Source organism: Plectropomus leopardus, chromosome 12 (assembly GCF_026936395.1).
Source record: "Plectropomus leopardus strain MGB_pleo_1.0 chromosome 12, ASM2693639v1, whole genome shotgun sequence".
Lineage (NCBI taxonomy): Eukaryota > Metazoa > Chordata > Actinopteri > Perciformes > Serranidae > Plectropomus > Plectropomus leopardus.
Window position 1 is genome coordinate 33,365,836 of NC_142187.1, and position 26,028 is coordinate 33,391,863.

General features: G+C 41.0%; 2 protein-coding genes across 8 annotated transcripts in view; one reads left to right on the forward strand and one right to left on the reverse strand.

Moving 5' to 3' along the window:
* Positions 1-24,828, forward strand: part of LOC121951775 (uncharacterized protein CXorf38) — a 58,071-nt gene extending 33,243 nt beyond the window's left edge. Inside the window, exons 2-9 of one of the 7 annotated variants that reach the window (XR_015778224.1) lie at positions 9,328-9,771; positions 10,984-11,118; positions 11,553-11,675; positions 13,007-13,156; positions 13,260-13,454; positions 13,539-13,662; positions 16,095-16,161; positions 22,732-24,828. Coding sequence is in view for 3 of the 7 variants with exons in the window: in XM_088085882.1 (XP_087942008.1) it covers positions 9,565-9,771; positions 10,984-11,118; positions 11,553-11,675; positions 13,007-13,156; positions 13,260-13,454; positions 13,539-13,645; positions 13,948-14,014 (984 nt within the window). In the remaining 4 variants the exon portion in view is untranslated. Of the gene's footprint in view, positions 1-9,327; positions 9,772-10,983; positions 11,119-11,552; positions 11,676-13,006; positions 13,157-13,259; positions 13,455-13,538; positions 13,771-13,947; positions 14,573-16,094; positions 16,162-16,460; positions 16,575-22,731 lie in introns of those variants that run through there. The other 6 variants (XR_015778222.1, XR_015778223.1, XR_015778225.1 and 3 more) reach the window with 6 other exon arrangements.
* Positions 14,716-24,320, reverse strand: LOC121951774 (uncharacterized). The gene is made up of 11 exons (XM_042498237.2): positions 23,936-24,320; positions 22,722-23,081; positions 21,207-21,560; positions 20,346-20,699; positions 20,210-20,227; positions 19,352-19,415; positions 19,217-19,260; positions 18,335-18,485; positions 17,510-17,623; positions 16,570-16,637; positions 14,716-15,009 (listed from the first exon to the last, which is right to left on the reverse strand). Exons 1-11 carry the CDS (start codon positions 24,317-24,319, stop codon positions 14,986-14,988), a joined length of 1,935 nt encoding a protein of 644 aa, XP_042354171.2. The 5' UTR covers position 24,320; the 3' UTR covers positions 14,716-14,985.
* Positions 24,829-26,028: the final 1,200 nt, after the last annotated feature.

The window sequence follows — 26,028 nt, forward strand, 5'->3', positions numbered from 1 at the left end:
TAATGTTTCATGAGGTCTTCTAGCATTTGCATAGATTCTACCCAGATCATCATTTAGGCTTTTGTAAAGGATACAAAAATAGGTTATGTATTTAGCACAAGCAATTAAAAAGCACATCCGCTGCAACATGTAGGCACTGGATGGTGAAGGGGGGGCAACAAATTAATTCACCTTATTTTCTAGTTCCTTCCTTCCCTTTGAAGTCCAGGAGTGGAGGAGTTAGACTGGAAGGCAGAGGGAGAGGGTGGAGGGTGAGGATGGAGACAGGGAACAATAGACCAGAGAGCCATTACCTCAGCGCCGCCACCGGGCCTCCCGCTTCTCAACGTCTCCATCTACCGGCGGCTCGACGCACTGCCGGCTCGTCCTGCAGGGTTCTGCTGACTGGCACTGCTGAGTCGACAACATGGAGGCCTGTTATTGAAACTCGATTAACGCCTAAATTTAGAAAAAACATTTTTAGTTGTTTATGATTGTTGTTTGTTCAGACTGATTAGATATAAAACACGAGTCACTGAATCCACACGTCTTAAAAGTACATTACTCCTGAATCTGAACATCATGCTGTGGCTCCAGGATACAAGTTTTGCAATTTATTTTGCTTTGACTAAAACTATGACACTTTTGGAAATATGTTTATTTACTTGATTGCCGTGAGTGAAGTAGATATGACTCTCTTGTCTGTGAAATCAGTTCACAAACGACAGGTGATATCAGACTAATCTAATTCAGTATGATACTGATGCTTTTTGTTAAAATTTCAACTGTTCTGATTCTGGTGATTTCTTAAATGGGTGATTTTTATGACTCTGCAAAAGACTGCAGGCATTATGTTTTTGGTTTGTCTGTGCGTTTCATTCTTGTGAGCGCAATATCTCAGGAGGAAGTCAGGGAAGTTTTTCAAATTTAGCACAAACGTCACTTGGACTCAACAATTAACTGAACTGAAAGGTCACTGTGACCTTGCCTCTGTCGTATTCTTGTGAACGCTACGTCTCAAGAACGACTTGAGAGAATTTTGTCAAATTTGGCACAAACGTCCACTTGCACTCAAGAATGAGCTGATTATATTTTGGCGGTTGATGGTCAAAGGCCAAAGGTCCCGATGACCTCACAAAACATGTTTTTGGTCATAACTCAAGAATTCATGATTATTAGTGTTGATAATGAACAAAAAAAACACGCTCGATTGGTGGCACGAAAGTTTGTGGAAAAGCACAGTGAACGCCATTTGTAAACAAACTTACCAGCGCCGCTGGCAAATGCCACGGGTTAGCACTGCAAAGTGTCATTATAACCACCCACAAAAAAAGTGACTTTGGAGCACTGGCCGTTTGTTTTGGGATAATGTTTTCTGGTCCAATGGGACATTTTTTTGACTGATAGTTGAAACATTTGGACGCCTCCACGAAGACGCCTCTTCGTTACTGTAGTTTGGGACGTCAGTATCAGCAGTGACGACAGTGAGCGCAGTGCAGGGCGGCGTCGATTGGCTAGCCAACAGGATGCACATTTCTCTGCCCGGGACGTCTTTACTCCTCTATATAGTAATACATAGCAAATAGTGGTTTGTTAATGCTGATGCTAAAATTAATGCTCTGAATGTTGCATACAGCTCCTTAATTTTTAGATTTTTTTAAAAGTGCTAAAAATTTGATGCAAAAATTATTATTTTTAAAGACTTTTAAAGTGAGGCCGGCGCCACCGCGACACAAATGTGCGAGTAAAAAAAGAGACAAAGAGAAAAAAGAGAGCGAGAATATGGTTCAGGGTGTAGAGCCGTGTGGTTTGGTCAGCGCGTATTAATGTGATGTTTTTTTGTTCGCAGCCAACTGTGAATGTGTTTGTGTTGGAGGAGACTTATCGCATGTGTTTTTTTCTGCTTCATAAACACTACAAACACTCACAGGCCAACTCACACACACACACACACACCTACACACACCCCTCCGTCTTAACCACACGATTTTTCCAAGCTTGGCGAAATGCATTGATAAGCAAGTGCGCACACACACACACACACACACATACGCACATACGCTGCAGTGTGAAATTGGGTCAGCAGTGGAGAGTGGGCTTTAATGCTGAGCACATACGCTCTCTAAAACTGATCTGCATATTCATGTGGGTGGCTATCAAAATGACACACACACAAGTAGACACGCACAGATACATGCACGCACATAAATAAGTACATGCATGTACACATTGGCCTAAACTTATCCATCCTACACACGTGCTTACATGCACACACACACACACACACACACACACACACACACACACACACACGTACGGAGACAACAAAGCACAAAGAAAACCCTGAATCTCATGGATATTGCAACTGTCAAGGAGCCACAGGGGGCATTTATGTTCTACTCATTCTAATTCTGTGGCTAAAAATGAGCTTCTTCCTCTCCCAGCTGTACCCTGTCAAACATTTTTCTCCCTTTCCTTTCACTTTTCTTCCTCCATTCCTCCCTTTTTTTTCTCCCGCCGGCTAAAGCCATTTTTCAGAGAAAAGCGAAGTCTGGCTGGCCAGCAGAACATTTACTTCACGACTTGAGACTGAGCTGTAACATTGAGCAGGGTTCCCGTGGTCATGGAAAAACTGGAAAAGTTGTCCACTATCTTGTTTTCTAGGCCTGGAAAAGTCATGGAATTAGAAAAATCCTTGAAAGTGTTGGATTTTTTAATGTGTGTAATTAAGCACATGAGAGGAGTAATGTTGCAGTGGATATCATCAAGGCTGGTTTGGTCGTAGGCACGAGGCCAGAACAGCACGACCTCGAGTGTACGTGCTGGGTTTGGGAACCCAAAATGTTCTCAGCCGAAGTCGTTACATGCTGACGCTTTGCAGTGGACTTCCGTGTCTACATGTTTTGCTCTAGGTGTCGCTGTGTCTGCTGCTGATGCTCCAAGATGCCATTACCGTGATGTCAATACAAGCACGTGGTGGGACGATGCTGCACGTGGTTGTGTTTAGGCAACAGAAACACGTTTGGACGTCAACAAAAGCACATGCTGGCACCGATGGTTCGGATTAGGTAACAAAGTCATACATGTTTAGGTTTAGGGGAAGGAGGCACATGGTAAAGTGTAAAAAAGAACATCACATTCAGACAGGAAACAAAAACCGGACTCCGGCATCAACATCTGGAGTTTGTTTCATCCATCCACCGCCCCTCGTGCCCGCCGGCTTATATTACATCGTCACCAGCAGCGTGTCAACCTGACGCTGACCTGCCGGGTTTCGTGTGGACACAGCAGGTGCCGTTTGGCTGTCTGCTGGTGCATCATAATACTGGTTGTGTTCGGCAGCGTTCCCACCTGATGCCAATAAGTGCCATTTCATGCGATCTTACACCAAAAGCACCGTCAAAGTGGCGGTATTTTCAGCCCGTTTTCACTCCAAACTCGTCAAATAGCTCTGCTCTGTCAGTGCTTTTGGTGTACGAGAGAAACGCCAAAAGCCATCTTCCACATAGCTAGACAGCGTCAGATGTAAATGTTGGTGTTGATAAAATACGCTGGTGGACGGCCAGGTGGCACCGCGTGCACCCACATACAATCCACACGGGTGCCGTCACTCTTCTGCCTACTCCTAACCGTCCGTGACTTTATTACCTAATCTTAACCATCGTGACAGTCCGTGTTGATCGCCATGCGCTATTGTGTAAACATAAGGACCGTGCTGCTTCATCCAAACATGTGCATTTGTCGACATCACGGTAACGACATCCCGGAGTGTAAACAGCTGACACAGAAAGTTCCCTAAAACGTCATAATTTGATGCAAACGGTCACTGACAGAGCAGCGCCATGTGAGTTTGTATGAGAACATGTTTGTATTTTACGAGTTGGGAATGAGAACGGGCTTTTTTCAAAATTGACATTCAAATGCCTAAAACAGAAAAAAAAATCATCCTGCTGCTGAGGTTGGAAGTTGAGACTGAAAGAAAGAAAGGTGTGAAAGATGGAGGTGGGGGAAGGGGGGGGAAAAAAGGGGGGGGGATGGGGCGAGGGGGAGAGAATGAGAGGTCTCTCCCTAAGGATATACTTGTCAAAAACCCCTACTTTGCGTTTCTGACTTCTTCGGCGATGAACAACAGTTTTCTCTGACAAAGCATTTTCCTGCTTATTTGCAGACGGAGGGAGGAGACGGGGCTCAAGTTGGAACGTGAGAAACTGAAAGGATGTAACAAAGGATTCAGAGCCAGTAAGCAGATAGCTCTGAAGGCCGCTAGGGGCCGGGGAGAGGAGGGAGGAGGGGTGGAGGGAAGGGGTGGCGGCGGCGGCGGTGGTGGTGGAGGTGTCTTTTGAAGAGAGAGATGGAGGGGGAAAGAGAAGGGAGGAGACGGAGAGAATGAGACAGAGAGAGAGAGAGTGTGTCTCCTGTGTATGTGTTTGGGGACCCACACAGTGAGGCCTGAGCATGTGATTTATTTCAGAATACTAATGTCTCTTTGATCTCCTCTGCTTAAAAAAACACCCTGCTGGGATTGTGCACGCTCTCACACACACACACACACACACACACACACACACACACACACACACACACACACACAAACTCGTGCACACAAATGCATATGTATTTATATAGAAGCTTGCACACGCCCGTACATACCTGCGAGCACACACGTCCAAATTAATATTGTTGTGTCCCCTCGACTGACTGCTGAGCAGGACTCATTTATGCACACACACACACACACACACACACACATGCACACACACACTCCAGGGCGTCTAATCTACTTTAACTATCGTCAAATCCATAGAGATCCAATTACAAAGATAGAGGGATATTTGTTTTTCTCTGTGCATCCTAAAAGACTAATTAAATTTTCATGTAAAGATGAAATTATTTGATACAACACAAACGTCTTTTCATTTTCATAATTGTAACGTAATATGTTTTAATTGGGGATCCTGTGACTGTTCCTGCTCACCTCAGCTGCATTTCTAAGCCTTTTATCCTGCACGACGATAAAAACAGTCACAAAAAAAACAAAAAAACGGGACGGTGACGTGCTCGACTTATCTCCCTCTCTCGTATCATTTCATCAGTATTCCGAGTCGGGGTCACGGGGGCGAGTGTATCCCAGAATGCACTGGGCAGAAGGCAGTCAATCAAAGAGCAAACAAAGAACACACACAGGCAAACAAATACTCAAATGCAGATTTTTTTATCCGTTGTTTGTCCTGTTTTTCTTCCCTTATCCTGAAAAAGAAAGTGCATTAAATAAATATACGACGGATGCTTATAGTGTGAAAATAGGAGAATGTGTAAGTAGCCGAAATAATATAAAAATGTAAAGCTGGAGTAGGCAGTCCTCCTGCAGATCTCCCCTCTCGGACCAAAGCCCCTCCCACCAGACGACCACCTACAGATGCACGTGCTTCCCACACACCGATTTTAGGGATGTCCCCATCGAGTTTTTTTGTCCCTGATCACTTAATACTGAGTATCTGTATTAGTAGATGTAAAAGATGAAAAATGTTATTATTATAATTATTAATTTTAGATTATTTAAAAGAATTACTATAATTTTTAAGAATTATTTTTCAGATCATTTCTCTCCTTTTTAAAAAAAAAAACTTTCTGGTGTTATTTTTTCTTTTTTATTATTATTTGTTTTTATTTTTATTTTTGGAAAATTTTCAAGTAATTGAACTTTTCACAGATTTCTTGTTAACTTTTGGATTCTCTTTGAAGCTTTTTTTTGATTGGCCCATCAACATGTTTTTGCTTCGCAGCATAGACATGGCTGTTTTTAATTTATTTTTTATTCAAGAAACAGTCAGATACACTCGATGTTTTTTTATCAGTGTCCAAAGCTTTTTATTGTTTGTCCAGTTTTATTTCCTAACGACATGAATGTGATGACTCATCCGTTCTGGATGTCGGCGCAACCTTAAAAAAAAAAGTATTTATTTCATAATTGAATGGCAGTCCATCTAAAAGTTTTTAAATATTTGAGTCTGTGTTGGTTTAACTGACCAGACTGACGTGTGACTGTTTTAACGTACTGCTGGTGTTTTTTTTCTAATTTTGCTCCCCTGTGTTTTTCTGGGTTTCCGTCATTGAGTTGAAGTCTTGCAGCATGTGTGTCTCTGGCTTTAAACAGCAGGTTAGTCTCGCCTCCGTCCTCCTGCGAGCCGGGAGTCTCTGTTGATACATGGAGTCTGTCAGAAACCTGCAGCTCCTCCCTGATGAACGCCTCCAGCGGCAGCCTCAGGGGCGTTAGTGCATGCAGCTGCTGGCCCGACTCTTGTGGGTTTTTCCAGCGTTCCTCTTCACAGCAGAGGCAGCAGCTTGGTGATGCCACCTCTCATAAGGGGCCGCCTCGGGGTGCCATGATGCACCAACTCCAGCGGTTTCAGAGTCAGATACAGTCTCACAGTAGACAAAAGTGTAGAGGATCAGACCTGCGTAGACTCCAGGCCTCTAAAAAAACTAAATATCAAGAATGATGAGCTTTTTATGGCATATTGGCTGAAAGCAGATGTTTAATATTTATACTTTGAGTTCTTTTTAGTCTGACTTTTATATAGTGTCTTACTAGTTTATGTCTTTTTTTGGTTACTAATCTAAATTTCTAAGATTTTAAGACATTTTTGCTTATTTCATATGTTGTTTTTGTTTTCTCAATCAAGCTGTAAAGCACTTTGAATTGCATTCAGTTTGAACAGAAACAAGTTTTTATTGGCCCGATCTGAGTCATTTGATATAGAGTATCTGCTGATAACTAGTCCCGATCCCATACTCATATTTACCTGAATAAGAAAGCTGCACAATGCTCACTTCAACCACTTTAAAGTTATTAAAATCAATCCAGTGTTAATGCTCAACGCTTTAATAGCTCTGAAATGCAAAACAAGAAAAATGTCAGCATTATAACAGTTCCTGAGGGTTTTTTAATTTTATTTCTTACAAATAAAGTAAACAAACTAAAATTATTTTCACACACCTCGTATCACATTTTAATTTCGTGCAGCATTTGTTTTTCAACAAAATAACAAAGCTCTCAGATCCACTTGGTGTATATTTTAAAGAAAGCACAGCACACTATTAATGAGTAATATAGTTACAGTTTCACTTTACAGTCGTGATACAGCTGAACTTCAACCATCACAGCAAAATAAACACGTTCTCATCGCAGCTCGTCACATGATGGCGCTCCGTCTACCTGTGACCTTTTAGGGACCCTTTTGCGTCGGCTGTTTACGCTCCGGGAAAACGTTATCATGATGTCAACAAATGCACGTGGCGGGATGACGTCATGGTGACATGACGCATCCACACGGGAATCGAACTCCAAATCCTGCACAAAAGTCGATTGCTTGTGGGATCCATCCACCTCCCTGCCTGACTTATAAGCGTACTCATGCTCCTTATATCACGTGGTTACCGGCGGCGTTATTACCTGACGCTGTCCTTCCTGCTGTACTCATTATATGTGGACCCGCCCAGTGCTTACTATTCGCCAGCCTACAATAACTACGCTACCTGTTATTCATGACCGCGTTCTCACCTGACGCCATCCAGCCACATGCTGGTTGGACGCAGATGATGGCTTTCGGCGCTCATACGCTGAACGCACTGACAGAGCGGCTCTGTGTGACGAGTTCGGAGTGAGAACGGGTTGGCGTATCATACTGCAGCAAAAGTTGGCTTGTAGTGTCAAAATCACGACAAAGCAACAGTATACAACGACCTCACGCCATCACGTCGTTAAAAACAATAACAATGGCCTAAACACGGCAATAACGGTCATTTAGTCATATGATCTCGTCCTCTGCTCGGTGGTCAAAAGCTCCCGAATGTCTTTTTTTTCAGTTTGCGGATGTTTACAGCTGCTAGTTTTGTTCTTTGATTTAACTGTTAACTGCTACCTGCTGCTTTTTAAATCCCCTCAGTGGTTTCTTTGTGGTTTTCTGTGCAGCGCTCGTATCATCATCGTGTGACTCTAAAGCTTTTATAATCCCACTGTACCTGCTCAGCACCAACAGCAGACAGACAAACTTAGCAACTAACGGAACAAAGTGGAGCATTTATCCGACAGATATTTCCCTCAGGAGTTGGTTGAGACCAAAAACAGAACTACAAGGAGAGTTTGTCTCCAGCTTGTTTTACATTCGACTCCCAGGCCGACAGAAATCCCTTAAGAGTACTTCACTGATTCAGCTTTACACTCTTCCAACATTACCGGACTCATGAAGGACAGTTTGAGAAAAACAAAAAGATCCAAATGAAAGCAGCTGAGCATGCATCGTCTTTTACATGCGGATCATTTAATTCTTAATATCCTCTCCTGCAACGCTAAATCAAGCTGTAGACTTCTTTTTTTTTCAGTCACGAGGCATCAGCTGCGGCGTTCATCAGCCAGCCTTTAATGTTTGCGGCCGTATTTTGGAGCCAGGAAGGTGACATTAAATTTCTGGCATTGAAAACAAAACCTGAACTAAAAAAAGGAAACACTGGCATTGAAACGCTTGAATTGGAAAAAGTTTTACTGGCTCTGAAACAAATACTGGCACTGAAAAAAAGTTCTGCTGAAAAGTAAAACGCCGGCGTTCAGAATGATTTTATTTTAATGTCTTTTGTATTATGATCCTGATTTTCTTCATGTTAAGCTGACATTTTTGTTTTTTCACTGAGAGCAGTTTTCAATTTCAATTTTCTGTCACCTGTTTGGTATGAAGGGGAGGCGGGATTTTACATATGACCTGCACACTCACAGTGCCGAGGTGCGCTTGAGCAAGGCACCAAAGCCCGGACTGCTCAGTGCACGTGTCTAAGTGCAGCCCCCTCCCTCTGACATTCCTCTATTTCAAAGATACTCAATTTACAGCCCGGGGGCCAAATCTGGCCCCTGATGAGTTGCCTGGTGGCCCCCCAACAATTTCCTAATTCACAAGAAAAAATAAAGTGATTCATACTGGGAATTGTTTTTGTGTTTTTAGCACAAATAAGGTGCCAGAGTCCATAAAACAGCATTAAAAAGAGTTTTTTCATCAAAAGAAGTGCCAGTAGAGGATCCCTGACACCCCCCCACAGAGGTCCTATGACCCAAATGTCCTAAAATCCTAGAAATTTCCTAAATCCTAGAAATGTCCACAAATCCTAAAATAAATGATAGAATCATAGAAATGTCCTTAAATCCTACAAGTGTCAGATCATGCTGCTGCAACTGGCCCCCTCACATCCTGTAATTTTGCAAAAGTGGCCCCCGAGCAAAGACCGTGTGTGTGTGTGTTTGTGTGTATGTTGCATACAGAACAACAGCGTTTATAAAGTGTGTTTTCTTCTTCTTTTCAGACAAAATGCACCAACAGCTCCTGCAGTTTCCTGACAGTCTTGTAGAAACCGTCCTGCACGGTGATCCTGAAGGAGGTGCTGCAGCTCCGCTCCCGGAGCCCCACACCGCCCCCGCACAGTCATCCTTTCCTGAGCAGACAGCGCCATCCTGCGGCCTGTTGGCGGTCAGCACCGGGAAGGTGGAGCCAAACCTGTTGGCGCTGGGAGTTTTGATCGGGAAGTGAGGCCTCCATAAACATGGTCCTAGAGGAGCTGGTGGTCCGTCTGAACGACAGGGAGTACAAAAACTGGCTGAAGGCTGGCCGGTGTCTGCTGATCCTGAAGGATGGCCTGCACCCCTTCATCAGCCACAGCATGAGAGCTTTCCATGCAGACCTGCTCAACCAAAACACCCTCCTGAGGAAACCCTGCGAGACTTCAGCGTGCAAACCCAGAGGAAACAAGGTCGGATTAGAAACTCTGATCAGCATTTAACTCTGCTTTCTGTGGCATTTTAATGTGGTCGTAAGTCTGCTGCTGTGTGTTTGTGCGGCTTCCACAGAGATAATCAGTTAGGGACTGTTGGTTATTCATGAGAGGGGAGGGCTGGTGTGGGCTGATCCTCCTTTATGATAAACAAGCTCTGTTTTGATGCTTTTTAATGCACTCTGGCACCTTATTTACCCTAAAAACTTTTAATAACGTAGGACTTGTGATGTTAAAAATATCATAAGAGTAGTTTTTAGTTGAGTACTAAGTATAAACAGAACACTTATATTAGCTATCATTAAAATGTATCGACTAGAGTTGGAAAAATAGTGTTTACTTTTGCTTAAATTGGCAGAATTAAACTGTTTACATTCAGTCAAGAACAAGTATGGACAGATTATTAGATCAGGGGCTTTTTATCACTATTAGGGGAAGGGGGTGGTGTAATTATTGTTTTGTATTTATTCATTTATTTATTTGTAGAAAACGTGCATTTGCAGAGCATGTTTTGTTTTGGGAGGTTTTTTTTACCTGTGATTTTTTGTGGGCGATTTTATTTATTTATTTTATACTTTTTGAGGTTTTTTTTCTTCTTAAAAAATTCTTGGCTTTATTTTCTTCAAAACGTTTTGCTGATTTTTTTTTACTTTAGAAACTTTTAACATTTTTTTGGTGATTATTAAAGAAAACGTGCCTTCCAAAAAATATAAAAACTACCAAAATTGTAACCAAATCTGAGTTTAAAATAGTCACAATTAATTAATTCCCTTTTTTAAAATGACTTTTTTTTTAAAAATTGCCAAAAATAAGCAGATGCACAAACTAACCAGCATGCAGGAAAAAAAACGTCTTTTGACTTTTAAACATCGGTGGCTCAATTATTAAAATCTAGTAACTCATTCTGGTGTCATGCATATAGTTCAAGTCACTCAGGGAGGCTCAAGAAAAATGTTTGTAGCTTTGGGGAGGGTAAAATTAAAATAAAGAAGTCAACTTCAGCCACCCCCCACCTAAGACTGATTAAAGAACAGTCCCTTATAATGAGTTTACTGTGGTAACCAAATGATCAATGACTGTATTTTGTCCCACTTATTCTGCGGGACCTTGCTGTATAAAGTGTATAAATAACTGTGTGTGTGTGTGTGTGTGTGTGTGTGTGTGTGTGTGTGTGTGTGTGTGTGTGTGCAGCTCTCCTCATCATGCCGGGTGTGTTCAGAATGGCAGACAGTGATCCTGAGACACCACAGAAACCCAGATGCCACAGTGAACTGGGACAACTGTGTCCCTCCCAACTGGAGGACAGACCACTGGGAACTGGCCAAGGTACACACACACACACACACACACACACACACACACACACACACACACACACACACAATGATAATTAAAATAAATAAATAGAAATATAGCAATAAATTAATAAAATAAAAAATTTAAAAATATAAATAGTAATTAAATAACTAGAAAAAAAAATCAATGGACAGTTGCTTTTTGCTTTTTTTTCTTAAATGTCCAAGACAGTTGTTCCTGTAAAGAGATTCTGTATAATGTTCGTATATAATGTTTTAATGACCTGGTCTGTTTCTCCTGGAGAGGAAGAGACTTCTGTGGATAATTTTTATGCCGGTAAAACCCTCGTGAGCGTTTGGATCGTAAGTTATCAGACTGACAGTGTGAGTCTGATGAAGCGCTCTCTCTCTGTCTCTGTCTCTGTCTCTGTCTCTGTCTCTGTCTCTGTCTCTGTCGTTCTGCAGGCCTACATGCCACGAGGTCAGGGGAAAGTGAGGAGTGCAGATCAGTGTGACGCCTCTGCTCTGCTCAACCTAATCAACTACTGCGACCGTTTCCGCTCCGTCGATCCCAAATTTGTTAGAGAGGTAAACCAGCATGTTATTTAAAATGGGCAATTTATCTTATGTTTGTTTAGTCGTTGTCAAGTCGTTAAAGTCAAAACCTTACAGACCAGGGTCGAGATGCAGAGAAGTTCGTAGGTTCAAGACTAAATCTCTTTGTACGCCAGAGAGAGCTGCGGCTGAGTGCGTTATTTTTTTCGGGTTGTCCATTTGTTCGTGAACGAGATAACTCTGGTACACTGTGAGGGAATTTCTTCAAATTTTACACAAACGTCCACTTGGACTCGAGGATGAACTGTTTAAAATTTAATGGTCATAGGTCGAAGGTCACTGTGCGCAATATCTCAAGAACACCTTTAGGGATTTTAAAAAAAAAATTTGACACAAATGTCGACTTAGTCTTGAATTGGTGATAATTTGGTGGTAAAAGGTCACTGTGACGTCCAAAAACATGTTTTCAGCCATAACTTAAGAATTCAAATGCTAAAATCTCACATGAATGTCAAACACAGTATAATCATAAAGTGTGGACATCTTAAATCCGAGAGGTCACGTGTCCACTGTGACGTCATAATGTCACGCAAAACACTTTTCTGACCGTTAGTCAACGTCATCAGATGCTGCATCGGTGACGCCAATCTTTAGTGTCGGCCTTGAAACTGTGCTGATGGTAGAGATCTTCTTTGTGAAGCGTCCAATCTTTTCACAGGCTGGGAGGTAAACTGTCGGTGAAACTTTATCGGTGTTTGGAGGCGTGCAACAAGGGCTATGCAAAGGTGGTTATTCTAGTTTTTTATTGATTTATGTATTTTGGTGGAGGAGCTGTTTGCTCCTACCCTTCTTCTTTAATTTCCCCACTTTGCACTTGTTCCGTAAGAGGAGCAAAATGTTGTTTTTAGGAATATGTTTCCTTATTTAATTTTAAAAAGCCAATTATGTCTTTATTATTCTCAACAATTGTCTATTAACAAACCATAAAAACAAAAAAAAAGAGAGCACACACACATACAAAGAAGGAAAGTATGATTACACAAAGCAATAAAGGACAACAAATTAAAATATTTAAAAATAAGTAAGTAAAAATAAATCGACAACTTTATTAAAAAATGAGTGAAATAAAATACATCAATAGATTAACTATGGTTCCAAAACATCTTTATCAATTTTCAATTTTTTTTAATCCAAACAAGGAAAAAAAGGAGGAAACAAATGTCGCAAACTTGCTTGATGTGAACACAGTTTTAATAAAAAAGAAAGTGCATTTTGACTGGTGAGTGGTGGCTCACAGCTGCACGGCGGTAAGAAGAAGAGAATAAAATAAAGTGTGGTTCAGTTTCGTGTGTGTGTTGTTTCAGGTGATCCGTTTCAGGAACGAGTTGATGCATTCCTGTGAGTTTCGTGTGAAGGATGAATGGGTCCAGCACTACCACACCGCTGTGAAAAATCTCGTACGGCAGTTCAGCCACGTGCCTCAGATGGCAGCAGTTGGACGACAGATCGAGGAGGTGAGCGTGTTTGTCTGCGTCGCCGCCGCCGCTGATGTCACGTGCTTAAAGGTCCCAGCTGCGTCCGTGTTGTTTTGTGTTCATGAGTATTTTGTTTGTCCAGATGCTGACCGTTGATTTGTCAATATGTGTCTCTGGTTTGGACCGCTTGGATTCTCCAGTCTCGGATGGATTAGAGTGTGATTCTGTCAGCCAATGGGAGAGCAGCGCTGACTTAATCAGCCAATGGGAGGCTGAGCTGCTGCGTGAGACGCTGCAGGAGTTACTGCATGCTGCTGATGATGATACAAAGACACAGGTGCGAAGAACAAAATGTGCACTAACACAATAAATAACATATATATAAAAAAAGATGTCACATGACTGAGTGTCTCTTCTGCAGGACACGGAGCAGCTGAAGAGGCTCGGCGGTTTCCTGCAGGCCAACAGAGACCTGGGCGAGCGGTTTTCTGCAGAACTCCAGGCCATCAACTCCCTGGAGGCCGGACAGTAAGGAGGAGCACATTGTGCGTTATGCTGTTGTATTTGTATTTGATTGATACCATTCCAGTAATGAAAAGTTTGGATGTTGTGTCGACATTGTGTAAAATATGAATAAAAACAGAATGCAATGATTTGCAAATCCTTTCTGACCGATTTTTAGTTGGATAGAGTACAAAGACCAGATTCATTATTTTTTTTGTAAATACACATCCTTTTTTTATTTAACGGCTGTGACACGTTCCAAAAAAGTTGTGACAGCGATAAGTTTACCACCGTGTGAAATCACCTTTTCTTTTAACAACACTCAGTAAATGCCGGCTGCTGTCTTGGAGATCCGCGCTGCCGGAGATCAGTGCTGCCAGCCGCTGTATCTGAGATCCACGTTGCCAGCTAATGTGTTGGAAATTCACGCTGTTGGAGATCCATGCTGCTTGCCGCTGTGTTGGAGATCCGTGCTGCCAGAGATCCGCACTGTCAGCCGCTGTGTCAGAGATCCACGTTGCCAGCCGCAGTGTCAGAGATATGCGCTGTCAGAGATCCGCGCTGCAAGCTGCTGTGTCGGAGATCCGCACTATTGAAGATCCGCGCTGCCAGCCACTGAATTGGAGATTCGCATTGTCGGAGATCGTGGCTGCCAGCAGCTGTTGGAGATTTGCACTGTCAGAGATCCGCGCCGCCAGTCGCTGTGTCGGAGATCTGCGCTATCGGAGATTCGCGCTGCATGCCGCTTTGTCAGGAGCCGCGCTATGTTAGATCCGCGCCGCCAGCCGCTGTGTCGGAGATCCACATTGCCAGCAGCTTTGCGATCCGTGTTGTCAGAGATCCGCGCTGCCAGCTGCCATGTCGGAGATCTGCGCTCCTCTGCTCTGTTTGTGTGTTTGTCTCACAGCACTGTCGACAATGCTGCTTGGTTATCAAATTCTACAGATGGGCAGTTGACCTGAATTCAAAACCAAAGTCAATATTCTTTTACTAGTTATTAAGATACTTACACTATAGATCACCATGTATGCATGAAATTTCATGAGATTTTTTTGCCAAAAAAGGTAAATAAAGAGAAATATGAAAAGGTGAGGTGATTATTTCAGTTTAGTATTTTTATTGTAAGTGAGATGACACTTTTACAGAATTCATATTTATGATCTGAAAATACACAAACATACAAATCTAAACTTCAGACACTGCTAATAGCTTAAAAACACATCTTTTTTCCCAATGTTTATTGTTCTTGGACTGTTTCTTTACAAACACGATAAAAAAGTTTAATAAAAATGGTGGTCTCTAAACAGCTATGCTACTTAAACAATAAAATTCCTCCTCTGGTCCGTTCAGCTCCGGTTGAATCCTCACATTATGGCTGATTTCATGAACTGAAAGGAGAAACATCACTCAGAACTTGCAGCAAACAGGTGACAGGTGACGTGGCCGCTGTCATGCTCAGCCAATCAGGTGTGAGCGCTGCAGAGGTCGTCAGGAGCAGGTGTGCAGTGAGCAGGCAGGTCGGCGCTCAGCTGCTCACTTTCTGCACCTCAAGAGCTCGTTTTAGGGTTTTAAGAAGCTGTTTGTTGTTGTCGTGTGTGCCTGCAGATGTCAGTAAGTGCCAAATCTTTCTGCTTGTGATTTTATGTTTTATAATCTGTTTTTGGGAGGCTAATAATGATTGCTGGTTCAGTAGTAACCCATGACAACCTCCTGAAATCTGCTGTGTTGTGTAAAGTTCAGCACCCTTTGAAATCTGTACAAATTTGATTAATTTCTTTCAAAAATGTGGAGGAAAAGGCAGTGAGCAACTTGACAAGAAATGCGTACACGATGACAAAAATGACCTTTTTAAAAAGGGTTAAATTAACAACAAGAAAAGGAAAAATGTCTAGAAAACTATTATAATTATGATAGTTGAGTGTTTTTTAAAATTATGTTATGGGAAAAAAGGTATAAATCTCTTTTTTTCATTTTGGGGGTCTTTGTTTATATTTTAACCTTTTTATTTTTATTTATTTATCAATTTATTTATTATTATTATTATTTCCATCTATTTATTATTTATTTTATCTATCTATTTGTCTACCTATTTAGCTTAAATTCAGGTAAATCCTGTTATTTTGTACTAATTTTGTGATTTTTATTTTTTATTTTTTTGTCTTATAAACTTTGCTCATTGCCTTCTCTAGATGTTTTTGCAAGAAATCAAACCAGTTTGCAGGTTTCAAAGGGTTGAATAAGAAAATTGAGAGTGTGTGGAGTTTAATATGCTGCATTTGTTGCCTTTTAATATTTTATACATTTTTATATTTTCCTCTGATTCTGTAAGTGTTTGAGTGCTTTAGACGTCAGTTAATTTCCAGCTGATTCTGCTCATCCATTGATTGTGTCCTAATGGAGATTTTCTGATCATTATAGATTATTTTCTTCAGGCTGAATATTTTTATAGATTTGTTTTTCTGTTCCTTTACAGGCGTTAACCAACAAGTGGAGCGTGTTGTGTGTCAACATACTGAACCCGAAGATGAAAGTTACAGAGGGTGAGTGTCTGAGACTTTCTCTTAATAACCCCTAATAAACAAAATATATTTCATAAATCCAATATTTAGTGCTGACAGATGTTTCCATTGAAACTGAGTCAAACTCATCAAAACGCTTTAAATATTTTCAGCACTTTGAAAACTGGTTCAGACTCAGAAATCAAATAATTGAAATATTATTCAATTCATTTCATCTGTTCAACACACACACACACACACACACACACACACACACACACACACACATATACATGTATTTAAAATGTTATGTAAGTTTCACAAGTCGCTCATTCATTCAGAATGGACCTGCGACCCACATTTTGGACCACGACCCACCATTTGGAAAGCACTGCTTTAGGACATTCAGAGGAGCTGCTCTGACGGTTTGATTGAAAACATTAAACTCACCTGCTTGAAAGAGAAACTGGCCACCTGGCAGTCACACGGCACGTTCAGCAGATGAGCCTGGAAACGATCTGAGACACAAAGCAAATATTGAAAACTTCAGTTTTTTACAACTTTTACAGCCTGGGATATGTCAATGATTAGCAGCTTCATTTATTTTATACATTACTATTTTTTGTGCATTGTTTAAACTCACACTCATATCGCTGTGCACACAAAATGCACTTTTCAAATTCAAGCTATAAAAAATATACATTATGATTTTCTACTTTCATTGAGTTTTTTTAACCAACATCAGTCATAATCATAAATATCAAATATGCATTAATTTTCAGATTTTACTCATTTAAATGCTGTATTTTTGCAATGATGCTATTATGTTTTTAGATAGGAAAAAATAGATTTCTTTTTTTAAATTTATGATTAAAAATGGCAATGATTAGCAGCGACATTGATTGTCATAGTGCATCCAGTGGAAATAGCATATATTTTCTCTATATGCCAAATATGGTAAAAAAAAAAAAAACAGTTTTGCAAACAATTAAATTGACAAATTCCCATAAATAATACAATGCATGTTTTTATGCTTTTAGAAAAGAGCGTAAAATGTGCTTTACAGTCACTAAAGGTTACATTAATTTCCTATATTTATTACTTTATATGCTGCTGAGTTTCCTCCTGCAGCTCAGTAAAGTGTTGTTGATCTAACAATATCATCATTTATCTGTTGATATATTTGTATATTAATCTGTAAAGTAACTAAACTCATCAAATAAAATTAGTGGAGTAAAAAGTGAAGTTGTCCCTGAGATGTAGCGGAGCAGAAAATGGACATTTCTAAGTTAGTACAAGTACCACAAAATTACAGTACTCCAGTAAATGTACTCCACCACTGATATTATTTGTGTGAAACTGGTTCAGAGTAAAATTTGGTTTGCATTACCTCTGAGGATGTGAAGTTTCGTCATGACGGCCACAAACTCATCGTAGTCGATCCCCCCTTTGGAGTGATACTCGCGCCACATGACTCTGAAGGTTTCATCCTCTAATTCAAACTCTGCAGGATGAAGACGATAACAGAAGAAAAGTCATCCACAATTAACCCTAGACTGACTCAGTAAATGTTTTCTAGGCGGATTTAACCCTTTGAAAACTGGGCAAATTGGTTTGATATCTGTCAAAAACATGGAGAGAAGGCAATGAGGAACTTAATAAGAGTTATGGCCCAAAAATTTGCAAAACAATTAGTAAAAATAGTTTTTAAAAAAGACCTGAAAATAAGCACAAAAAGTAAAAAATAAAAACAAAAAAACAAGAATAACAATCTAAAATAAAATACTGAAAATGTCAAATGAATACATTCATTCATTTTAAAGAATTCTTTGTAACATAATTTTAAATATAAAAATATGATTATAAAAATAATTTTATGGACATTTTTTTTTCAAACAAATGTATTAAGTTAACAAGACACCTTTTTTCTGTATTTTAATTTTAAATATAAAATTAAAATATATTATATAATTCTAAATCTATTTTTACCTTTCATAGTCATCACCTATTTTTACTTTTTTCAAAAATAATTTTCTTGTCACCTTTTCTTTTCTAATTTTGTGCAATTTGTGTGACATTTCTTGCTCAGTTAGTCAAGTTGAACCAATTTGCTCAGTGTTCGGAGGGTTAAATAGCTTGTGAAGGGCGTCTGAACGCAGCACAGGAACACTGATGCCAGTCCAGGCTTCAAAGGGTTAAAGATGTGATGCGTCACCGTGGGCCGACAGGATCTTCTTCATCTGGGCCTGAGTGACGGCGGGCGGGGTCCGCCTCTCGTAGCTCTCCACGTACTCCCTCCTGACGGCAGCCACATAGTGCTCCAGATTAAAGAGCTCCACCACGTTCAGGTCTCCGGTCTTATCGACCTGAAAGAACCCGTTAAAGACTTTAAACCAATTCAAAACGTCGAAGTCAACACCTCCATCCAAGAGTTTGATTCAACCTGGTGACACGCTGAAGCTCTGCAGGCTGCTTCAAACGCCAGCATACTGGGGCCATTTAAATTTAGAAAAAATATGAATAAAATAAAAAATAGAGGGCAATATTCTGTAAAAAAAAACTTTAAGGTTAATGTTGTAAATTTGCAAGAAAAAAGCTGAATATTCTCTATAAGTAAGAGTCTATAAAACTGCAAATTTTACCTTTTTTTTCCTCAGAAATATGTTTTTTTTTAACAAACTTGCAACTTTGTAACCTCAGAGAGTATCCAATATTAGTAATATTACTTTAAATAATATTAATAATAAAAAAGCAACAAACAGCATCAACAGTTTCTTCTTTCACTGATACCAGTTTGTTTTTCTGTGAGTTGAAAGTTCATTCTTTAGCTTAGAAATAATATTCAAACAAATGAATATTTTATTTTTCTCGCAAATTCTCAACATTAGTTATTATTATTATTATTATTATTAGAGTTTTTTTCAGAATATTTCCCTCTATTTTTTTTTTTTAAATCTACAATGTCCCTAACACTCGTCTTAGCTTCCAGACCTTCATGTCAACTGATTAATAAAATATAATGATGTTATAAAGATAACAGATAATGCTGTAAATGTGAGCAGGTCCACAGATCCAGCAGCGCAGCTGTGAAGGATACGTCTCCGAGCGTCACCAGCAGGTGGGCCGTCTTCAGACTCAAGGCTGAGAGGAGAAAAAATACGATCATGAGCGTAAAAACGTCTCATTCAGAAGATCAGTGTCATCATTTCAATTTAGTGGAAAATAAACTGACTGTTTCCACGGACAGAGTAGCCCGCCGTGTTCAGCTTAGCAAGAACATCTTCAGCGGTCAGCATCTGTTGGAAACAAGGACAGTTTAATAATAACAGTAATAATAATAATAATAATTTTATCATTATGTTATTTATCTGCATGCACCTCTCATACATGCAGCTCAAAGTACTTTACGTGCGAATGTGCCAAAAAAAAGTATATAGAAAGGAATAAATTCATAAATAGATAAATAAGAAAAAATATTTTTTTAAAAATACACGGATACCATAACTCTGGAAATAAGCTGCAGACAGGCCAGAGGTGGAAACAAATAAAAGAAATATAAGTATAAAATAAATATTAAACAACAAAAGCAAAAACAGTAAAAATGTATAAAAAGCTTAAACAAGCTTTCAAATAACAAATCAAATCAAATAACAATTATAATTTGCAATTAAAAAAACTGATAAACAAACAAATAAACAAACAGAGGGCAGAATGAATTAAAAGCTCAGAAATGAGGTTCGAGCTGCTGCTCAAAACTTTCTGCAGAAGTTGCTTCTCGTATCTGTCTGGTCAGTTTGTTCCAGAAATCAGAGCGCTGGTTCATTCAAAGTTTTTACTCATTTACAAAATGTAACACTTAAAAAAGGGTTAAATAATGAAGATCTGCACAAACATGCAATAACTCAAACTTTGAGGTGAAATACAGTAATTATAATATATACAGTTTATTGACTCTGGAATATTGGCAGGAATTTGTTTCCTGAAATATTGTTTGTTGGGCTCCTTCACCTGTAACTTCCTACATTTAAGTTTTCTTTTAGATTTATTTTTGTTTTTTTTTATTAAAAAAAAAGGTCCCAATAAGACTCACATCAGGCCTGCTGTCCTCCTGTGAAAGAAAAGAAAGAATTCACGTTGAGATCGATAATCAGAGAAAGAAAACATTCAGATTTGTTTCCGTCATCAAACCGAACTCTCGTAATTCCGTCAACGTTTCCGTTACTTACCGAAACGCACATTTCCTCTGGGAACGAGTTGCACTGCAGCTCGTCCGGCCAGGAGACGCCAAAGCTGGTCATCAGGCCCTCGCAGCCCCGTTTGGCCCTCTCACAGAAGGACCTGCAGGGACGCCAAACCTCCCCCGCCACGCACTTGGGCGCGTACACCAAACACACGAAGAGCCGGATGTCCACCGAGCACATGGTCTGCACCATGGAGTTAAAGAAGGACATCTTCATCACCGCCTCCCTCTGGCTGCTGTGTCCCAGCAGGTTCGGGGTGATGGTCTGGTTGTAGGACAGGCCCTGACACACCGGGATGGTGATGGGCTCGCAGACGCCGCCGCTGCTGCCCACGCCGTACTGCAACGAGACACAAGCGCACACCGTCACTCCGAGTCCGACTCCCTTTGACTTCGGTTTTACTTTGCTGTGGCGCCATCTGCGGGGCGATTCGTTCATTGCACAAAGTTCAGGCAGTCGGCCTGAGAAGAGTTTTCTGATAGGATACTTAACTTTCTTTGCTTGGGGGCCACTTCTACAAAATGACGAGGGGCCCCTGGGGCCAGGGGCCAGTCGCAGCAGCCCCATACATGTTTCTAGGAACTTAGGACATTTCTGGGATTTTAGGATGTTTCTGATTTTAGCATGTTTTTAGGATTTTGGGACATTTCTTGTCAGGGGCCAGATTTGGCGCCTTTCGAAACCCTACTAGATGTGTCACAGGTATACAGAAAATACAACACAAAGAGAGGCCACACCTGAAGAAATGAAAGGATCTAAGAAGAGCGTGATCACTCCTCCTGCTGGTTTCAGACACATAAACATCCGTTCATCTTCATTCTGGACTCAGAAATCAATCAGACTCACGTGTTCGCAGGACTCTGTAGAAAAGGCGTCACACCGCAGGGTGTCTGGCCACTGGAAGCCAAACTTTTTTAACACGGGTTCACAGCCGGTGCGTGCGTGCTCGCAGAGCGTCCTGCAGGGTGGCCGCGGCGATCCAGACACACACTCCGGAGTGTAGACGGAGCACAGCAGAGGCTTCATGTGAGGGGAGCAGCCCACCTGTATCAGCGGCAGGAAGGTCTGAATCACCATGCGGACGTCCTCCTGCGTGCTGTGGCCCAGACTGTTGGGCAGGACGGTCTGCGTGTACGGCAGGCCCTGGCACAGCGGCACGGTGATCGTCTGACACGAGGAGGTCAAACTGACGTCTTCAGTCTACGACAACACAAATCTGAGAATTAAGATTTTTCTTTCTGCTGCAGTTTTCACCACCTTTGGCTCACGGAGCCTTTAAAGAAGTGAAGCAGGATTTGTCTGTCGGAGTTATTTTCTTCGGCATAATGTCACACCAGAGGACACAAGAAGCTTAAAGGAATACTTCAAACGCAAAATCATCATTTATACATCAAATACTCAACCATGTTACATCAAATGCGCTTCTGCCGTAAATGGAGAATCCATAAAAAGGCAAACTTTCCTCACAAATAGAAGAAATATCAGTCAACATCTAACAAGTGCAAAAGTATATCAAAACATGTGTTTACAGACTCGCACAGCTTATGTAAGATTATCCAAGTCTAATTTATCCAGCAGTATGCTTAATACTTCACAAACAGACGGCCCTTTCTGAAAAAAACTGAAAACTTTTCAAAAGCCAGACTCCGTTTACAGAAACAGTTATTTTACCTCGCTTAACTCTGGAGCTGCTGGTCTTTATTTATTTTGGCGGCCCCATGGTGTTGGATGGCATTTCTTTAAAAATAACTAAAACATTTTTAAGAAATTCACAAATATACATTTTTGTATGTAACCATTTTGAAATGGAAAAAATAAAAAAAATCATTGCCAGAACAAAAGCCAAAAAATTCTAAAAAAAATAAATAAATAAATAAATAAATAAATGAAATAAAAGTCATTTAAATCACTGAAAGTTTAGAAAAATCACAAAAAAAAGATTCAAAAGGAAAGGAATTACCAAGTTTTTCTTTTGGATGGCATGTTTTCTTCAAAATAACCCAAAAAGAGTTAGATATAAAAAATGGACAAAAAATAGAGAAAAGGGAAATCACTTTTTTTCATTACAAAAAAAGATAAAAGAGAAAAAAATGCCGAAAGTTTCTAAATTTTAGCAAAAAATTAAAGAGAAAAAAAATCACCATTTAAAAAAAAAAAGAATCTGGATCCCATGGCTGCACCAGATGGGGACCTTGTTAAAGTTTCTGCTGCTGTTTTTAGTTTCTACATCTTTGCCTCATTTATGACATTGTGTAACTTGTTTTTTTTAATTGTGCTCAGTAAATATAAGAATTATTATTAATTGTTTTTTCAGCTTTAAAGACAAACATCCATGTTTGCTCGTCTTCATGTTGCACTCACGTTTTCACAGGACTCTGTGCTGAACGCTTCACACCTCATAGACTCCGGCCACTGGAAGCCAAACTTGTTCATGAGCGACTCGCAGCCGGACCGGGCCTGCTCGCACAGCGTCCTGCAGGGAGCTTGAGCTCGGCCGGACACACACTTGGGCGTGTAGACGGAGCACAGGAACGTCTTCAGGTGAGGAGAGCAGCCCACCTTCACAAGCGGGAAAAACTGATGGATCTCCAGTGCTGCGTCCTCCTGGGACGCGTGGCCCAGGATGTTGGGCATGATGGTGTCAGCGTAGAGCAGGTCTGAGCAGAGGGGGACAGTGATGGGCTGACATGTCCCAGGGGGGGTGGGACTGACGTTTGGGCCCTGGAAGAACAGAGACATAAAATACTGATGTCTAATTTAATTTTTTATCCCTGCTTCTGTCCGTGTGCTGATGAGACACGGGTCTTCTGGTTGTCCCTGATGTCCACAGAAAGACTGTGACTGGTTTCAGGCAGAGGAAACAACGATAAGAGCCAAACAACGATGATGAACTGCGACCAAACAAAATTTAAATTTATTCATCTTGCAAGAATGATGTCATTGAGAACAGTACGGTGGAGGAGTTTCCACCAAAACACCCGTCTAACCAATCGCAAGCGAGCAGCTCCATTGAACTGGAACGCCTGGATTGGCTGTCACAGCTGTCAATCATGGTGGAAAAATCCCCTTTTTTTACAATTCAATAACTTATCAAAACCGAACTTCTCGTAAAAACAAACAGTTGAACAAACATCAGGGTGATGAGAACAACTTTCAGCGACAGAAACCATCTTTGGGAAACACATATTTGTCCTGCACTTTGAGTTCTTAATTTGACCTATGTCCATTTACTGACCTGGAGGGGCGGGCTTTATGATCTTTACTGCAGACGGACACCAGGGGGCGATACACATTGAAAAATTACATTTTTGGGGAGCTGTCTTGTCATCCATCTGTATATACGGTGTTAATCAGCTTTAAAGGTGCTGGTGGGCAGAATTTGTAATCTTTCGACAGAACCAGGCTAGCCGTTTCCCTTGACTTCCAGTCTTTACGCTAAGCTAAGCTAATCCTGCTGCAGTTTATATTTAACGTACAGAACTGACAGAAATGTCCGTCTTCTCATCTGTGCGTTTACGAAAACTAACAAGAAAAACCCAAAACACGAGTGGATGTCCTCGTGGTTTCATACTGACCTGCATGCAGTTGGACTCCGGTAAAGTTTCGCACCTCAGCCTTATCGGCCAGGTTAACCTCTTGGCTTTGAAGGCGGGCTCGCAGTCGGTCTTGACCTTCTCACAGAGCGCCCGGCACGGCTTCATACGGCTGTTGTCCTCTGAACCGCATTCGGGCACCACGACGCGACACATGAGCGTGGCGATGTTGGGAGAACAAGCTGTCTCCACCATCTGACCCGTCTGCTGCAGGTTGTAGCCCACCGCCCCGGTCGGGTAGGCGGTGGTGGTGTAACCCACGCCCTGACAGAAGCTGGCGGTCACCGGCTTGCAGGTCGCCTTGTTGCCGTGCGCTGGCTGAGGAGACGGCAGCAAAACCAGAACCAGCAGCACCAAACGCTCCATGGCTCTCCGAGATCTCTGACAAACTCTGCAGGTCTGAGCGAGTCTCAGCTGCCGGGCTCAGGAGGAGGAGGAGGTGGAGTAGGACTCCGCGAATGGAGGCTCTGCAAACAGGGTGCTGATTTCGGGTCACTGTTTAGGTCACACAACAACAAGATGCTGAACACAGACTGAGAGCCAGGCTGGTCTCAGAGCAGCAGCCCCGCTCCGAGGGCTGTGCTCGGACATCTGGTTGTGATTGTGCGCTCTCTGTGGGGGGCGAGCGTTAGTTGCACAACAAATCCGACTTCTGGATGGAAAATATTTCGACACTAATTGGAACAAGACAATAAATCGCCAGCATGTTGTGATTCTTTAAAACAAATGTGTCTCCAGTTCTGTGGAGGTTCGATTACCGTAAATGAAGATTTGAGCTCCAAAATTGCACCAAACACCACGAGGCATCGTGTTTTACTGCAAACAGGAACAGTTTAATTTCTCATGAAGGCTGGCATTAAAAGACTTTATTTTAACCCCTTAGTGACTCTTTGGTGCATTCTTCATGTTTTGATAACTGTGTGTGTGTTCATGCATGTGTCATAAGTGTAGTTCAGATTCTGTATTTTGTTTGAATCAGTGAGTTTGCAGCTCAGCTCCTACAAAAAGTCGAAAACACACTGTGGAAACTAAATAGTTACATTCAGACTGTTCAGGTCAAAAATGCTCCGTTGAAACCCATTCAAACTGACATTTTTGATCCCGCAGCCATCAAAGCAGAAAAACATGACTTGTGTTATTTCTGGACTTTTGACTTAGAATTTGTCATTTTCACTATTTTCCACCTCATGACGTCACTTTGACCATATTTGGTCAGCCACGCAAATCAAATCACGGTTGCGTCTCAGTAACGGGGTGGAAGAGTACTCTGAAGTTGGGCTAAATTTTGGCGATGGAAAATCGTCATGGTCACTTCACAGCGTCACTTGACCTTTGACCTCAAGATATCCGAATAAAATTGTGTTCTGTGGGCACCCACGAGTCTTCCCGTTACAGAAACACACACTTTTTACCAGTCTCGTGCTGGTTTTTGCTGGTGTTGGACTCCTGATCAAGACAATCTGTTAAGAATTGATTTACCGTTTCGATATGGACTTCAAAACTGTTTTGAAGTGCAAAATAATGGAATTAAAAATGTGATTAAAAGATTTGATTAATCTGGATTTACTACAGAAATTCTGCAATTAATCATGATGAAAATAAGTTAGTTTCAATGCGAATAACGTCAGTGCAGACGCTGAGGGCGGCTTCACTCGGATTTCAAAATGTTTTTTGTAAGATAAGATAATCCTTTATTAGTCCCACAGTGGGGAAATTTCCAACATTGCAGCAGCAAAGGGATAGCAAAATAGCAAGATAACTGTGCAAAATAAACTATATTAATAAATAAAAGTACAAAAACGTGCAGGATGAAGATGAAGGAAATAAGCACAGAGGACGACATAAACAAACAATATATACAGTATTTACAACGCCGAGAAACTCAACAGTTAAATAAAGAATGTTCTTAACTTACTAGTTTCAGCTGGAACGACAGTTTTAGATGTTAATGAATTCTGCTTGAATTGTTGTCATTTTTTTTCCTTGTTAAAGAAGCCAAGTCTGAATCGGGATTTCACGTAACCCCTTTAATAACACTTTTGCTCTGAGATATGTCTCGTCTTCAAAGAAAAGGT

Coding starts and splice junctions, on each gene's coding strand:
- LOC121951774 (XM_042498237.2), bottom strand. CDS start 24,319: ATGGAGCGTTTGGTGCTGCTGGTTCTGGTTTTGCTGCCGTCTCCTCAG. Junction 19,261..19,351: donor CTACTCTGTCCGTGGAAACA/GTCAGTTTATTT, acceptor TTCTCCTCTCAG/CCTTGAGTCTGAAGACGGCC. Junction 16,638..17,509: donor GAAACTTCACATCCTCAGAG/GTAATGCAAACC, acceptor TTTGTGTCTCAG/ATCGTTTCCAGGCTCATCTG.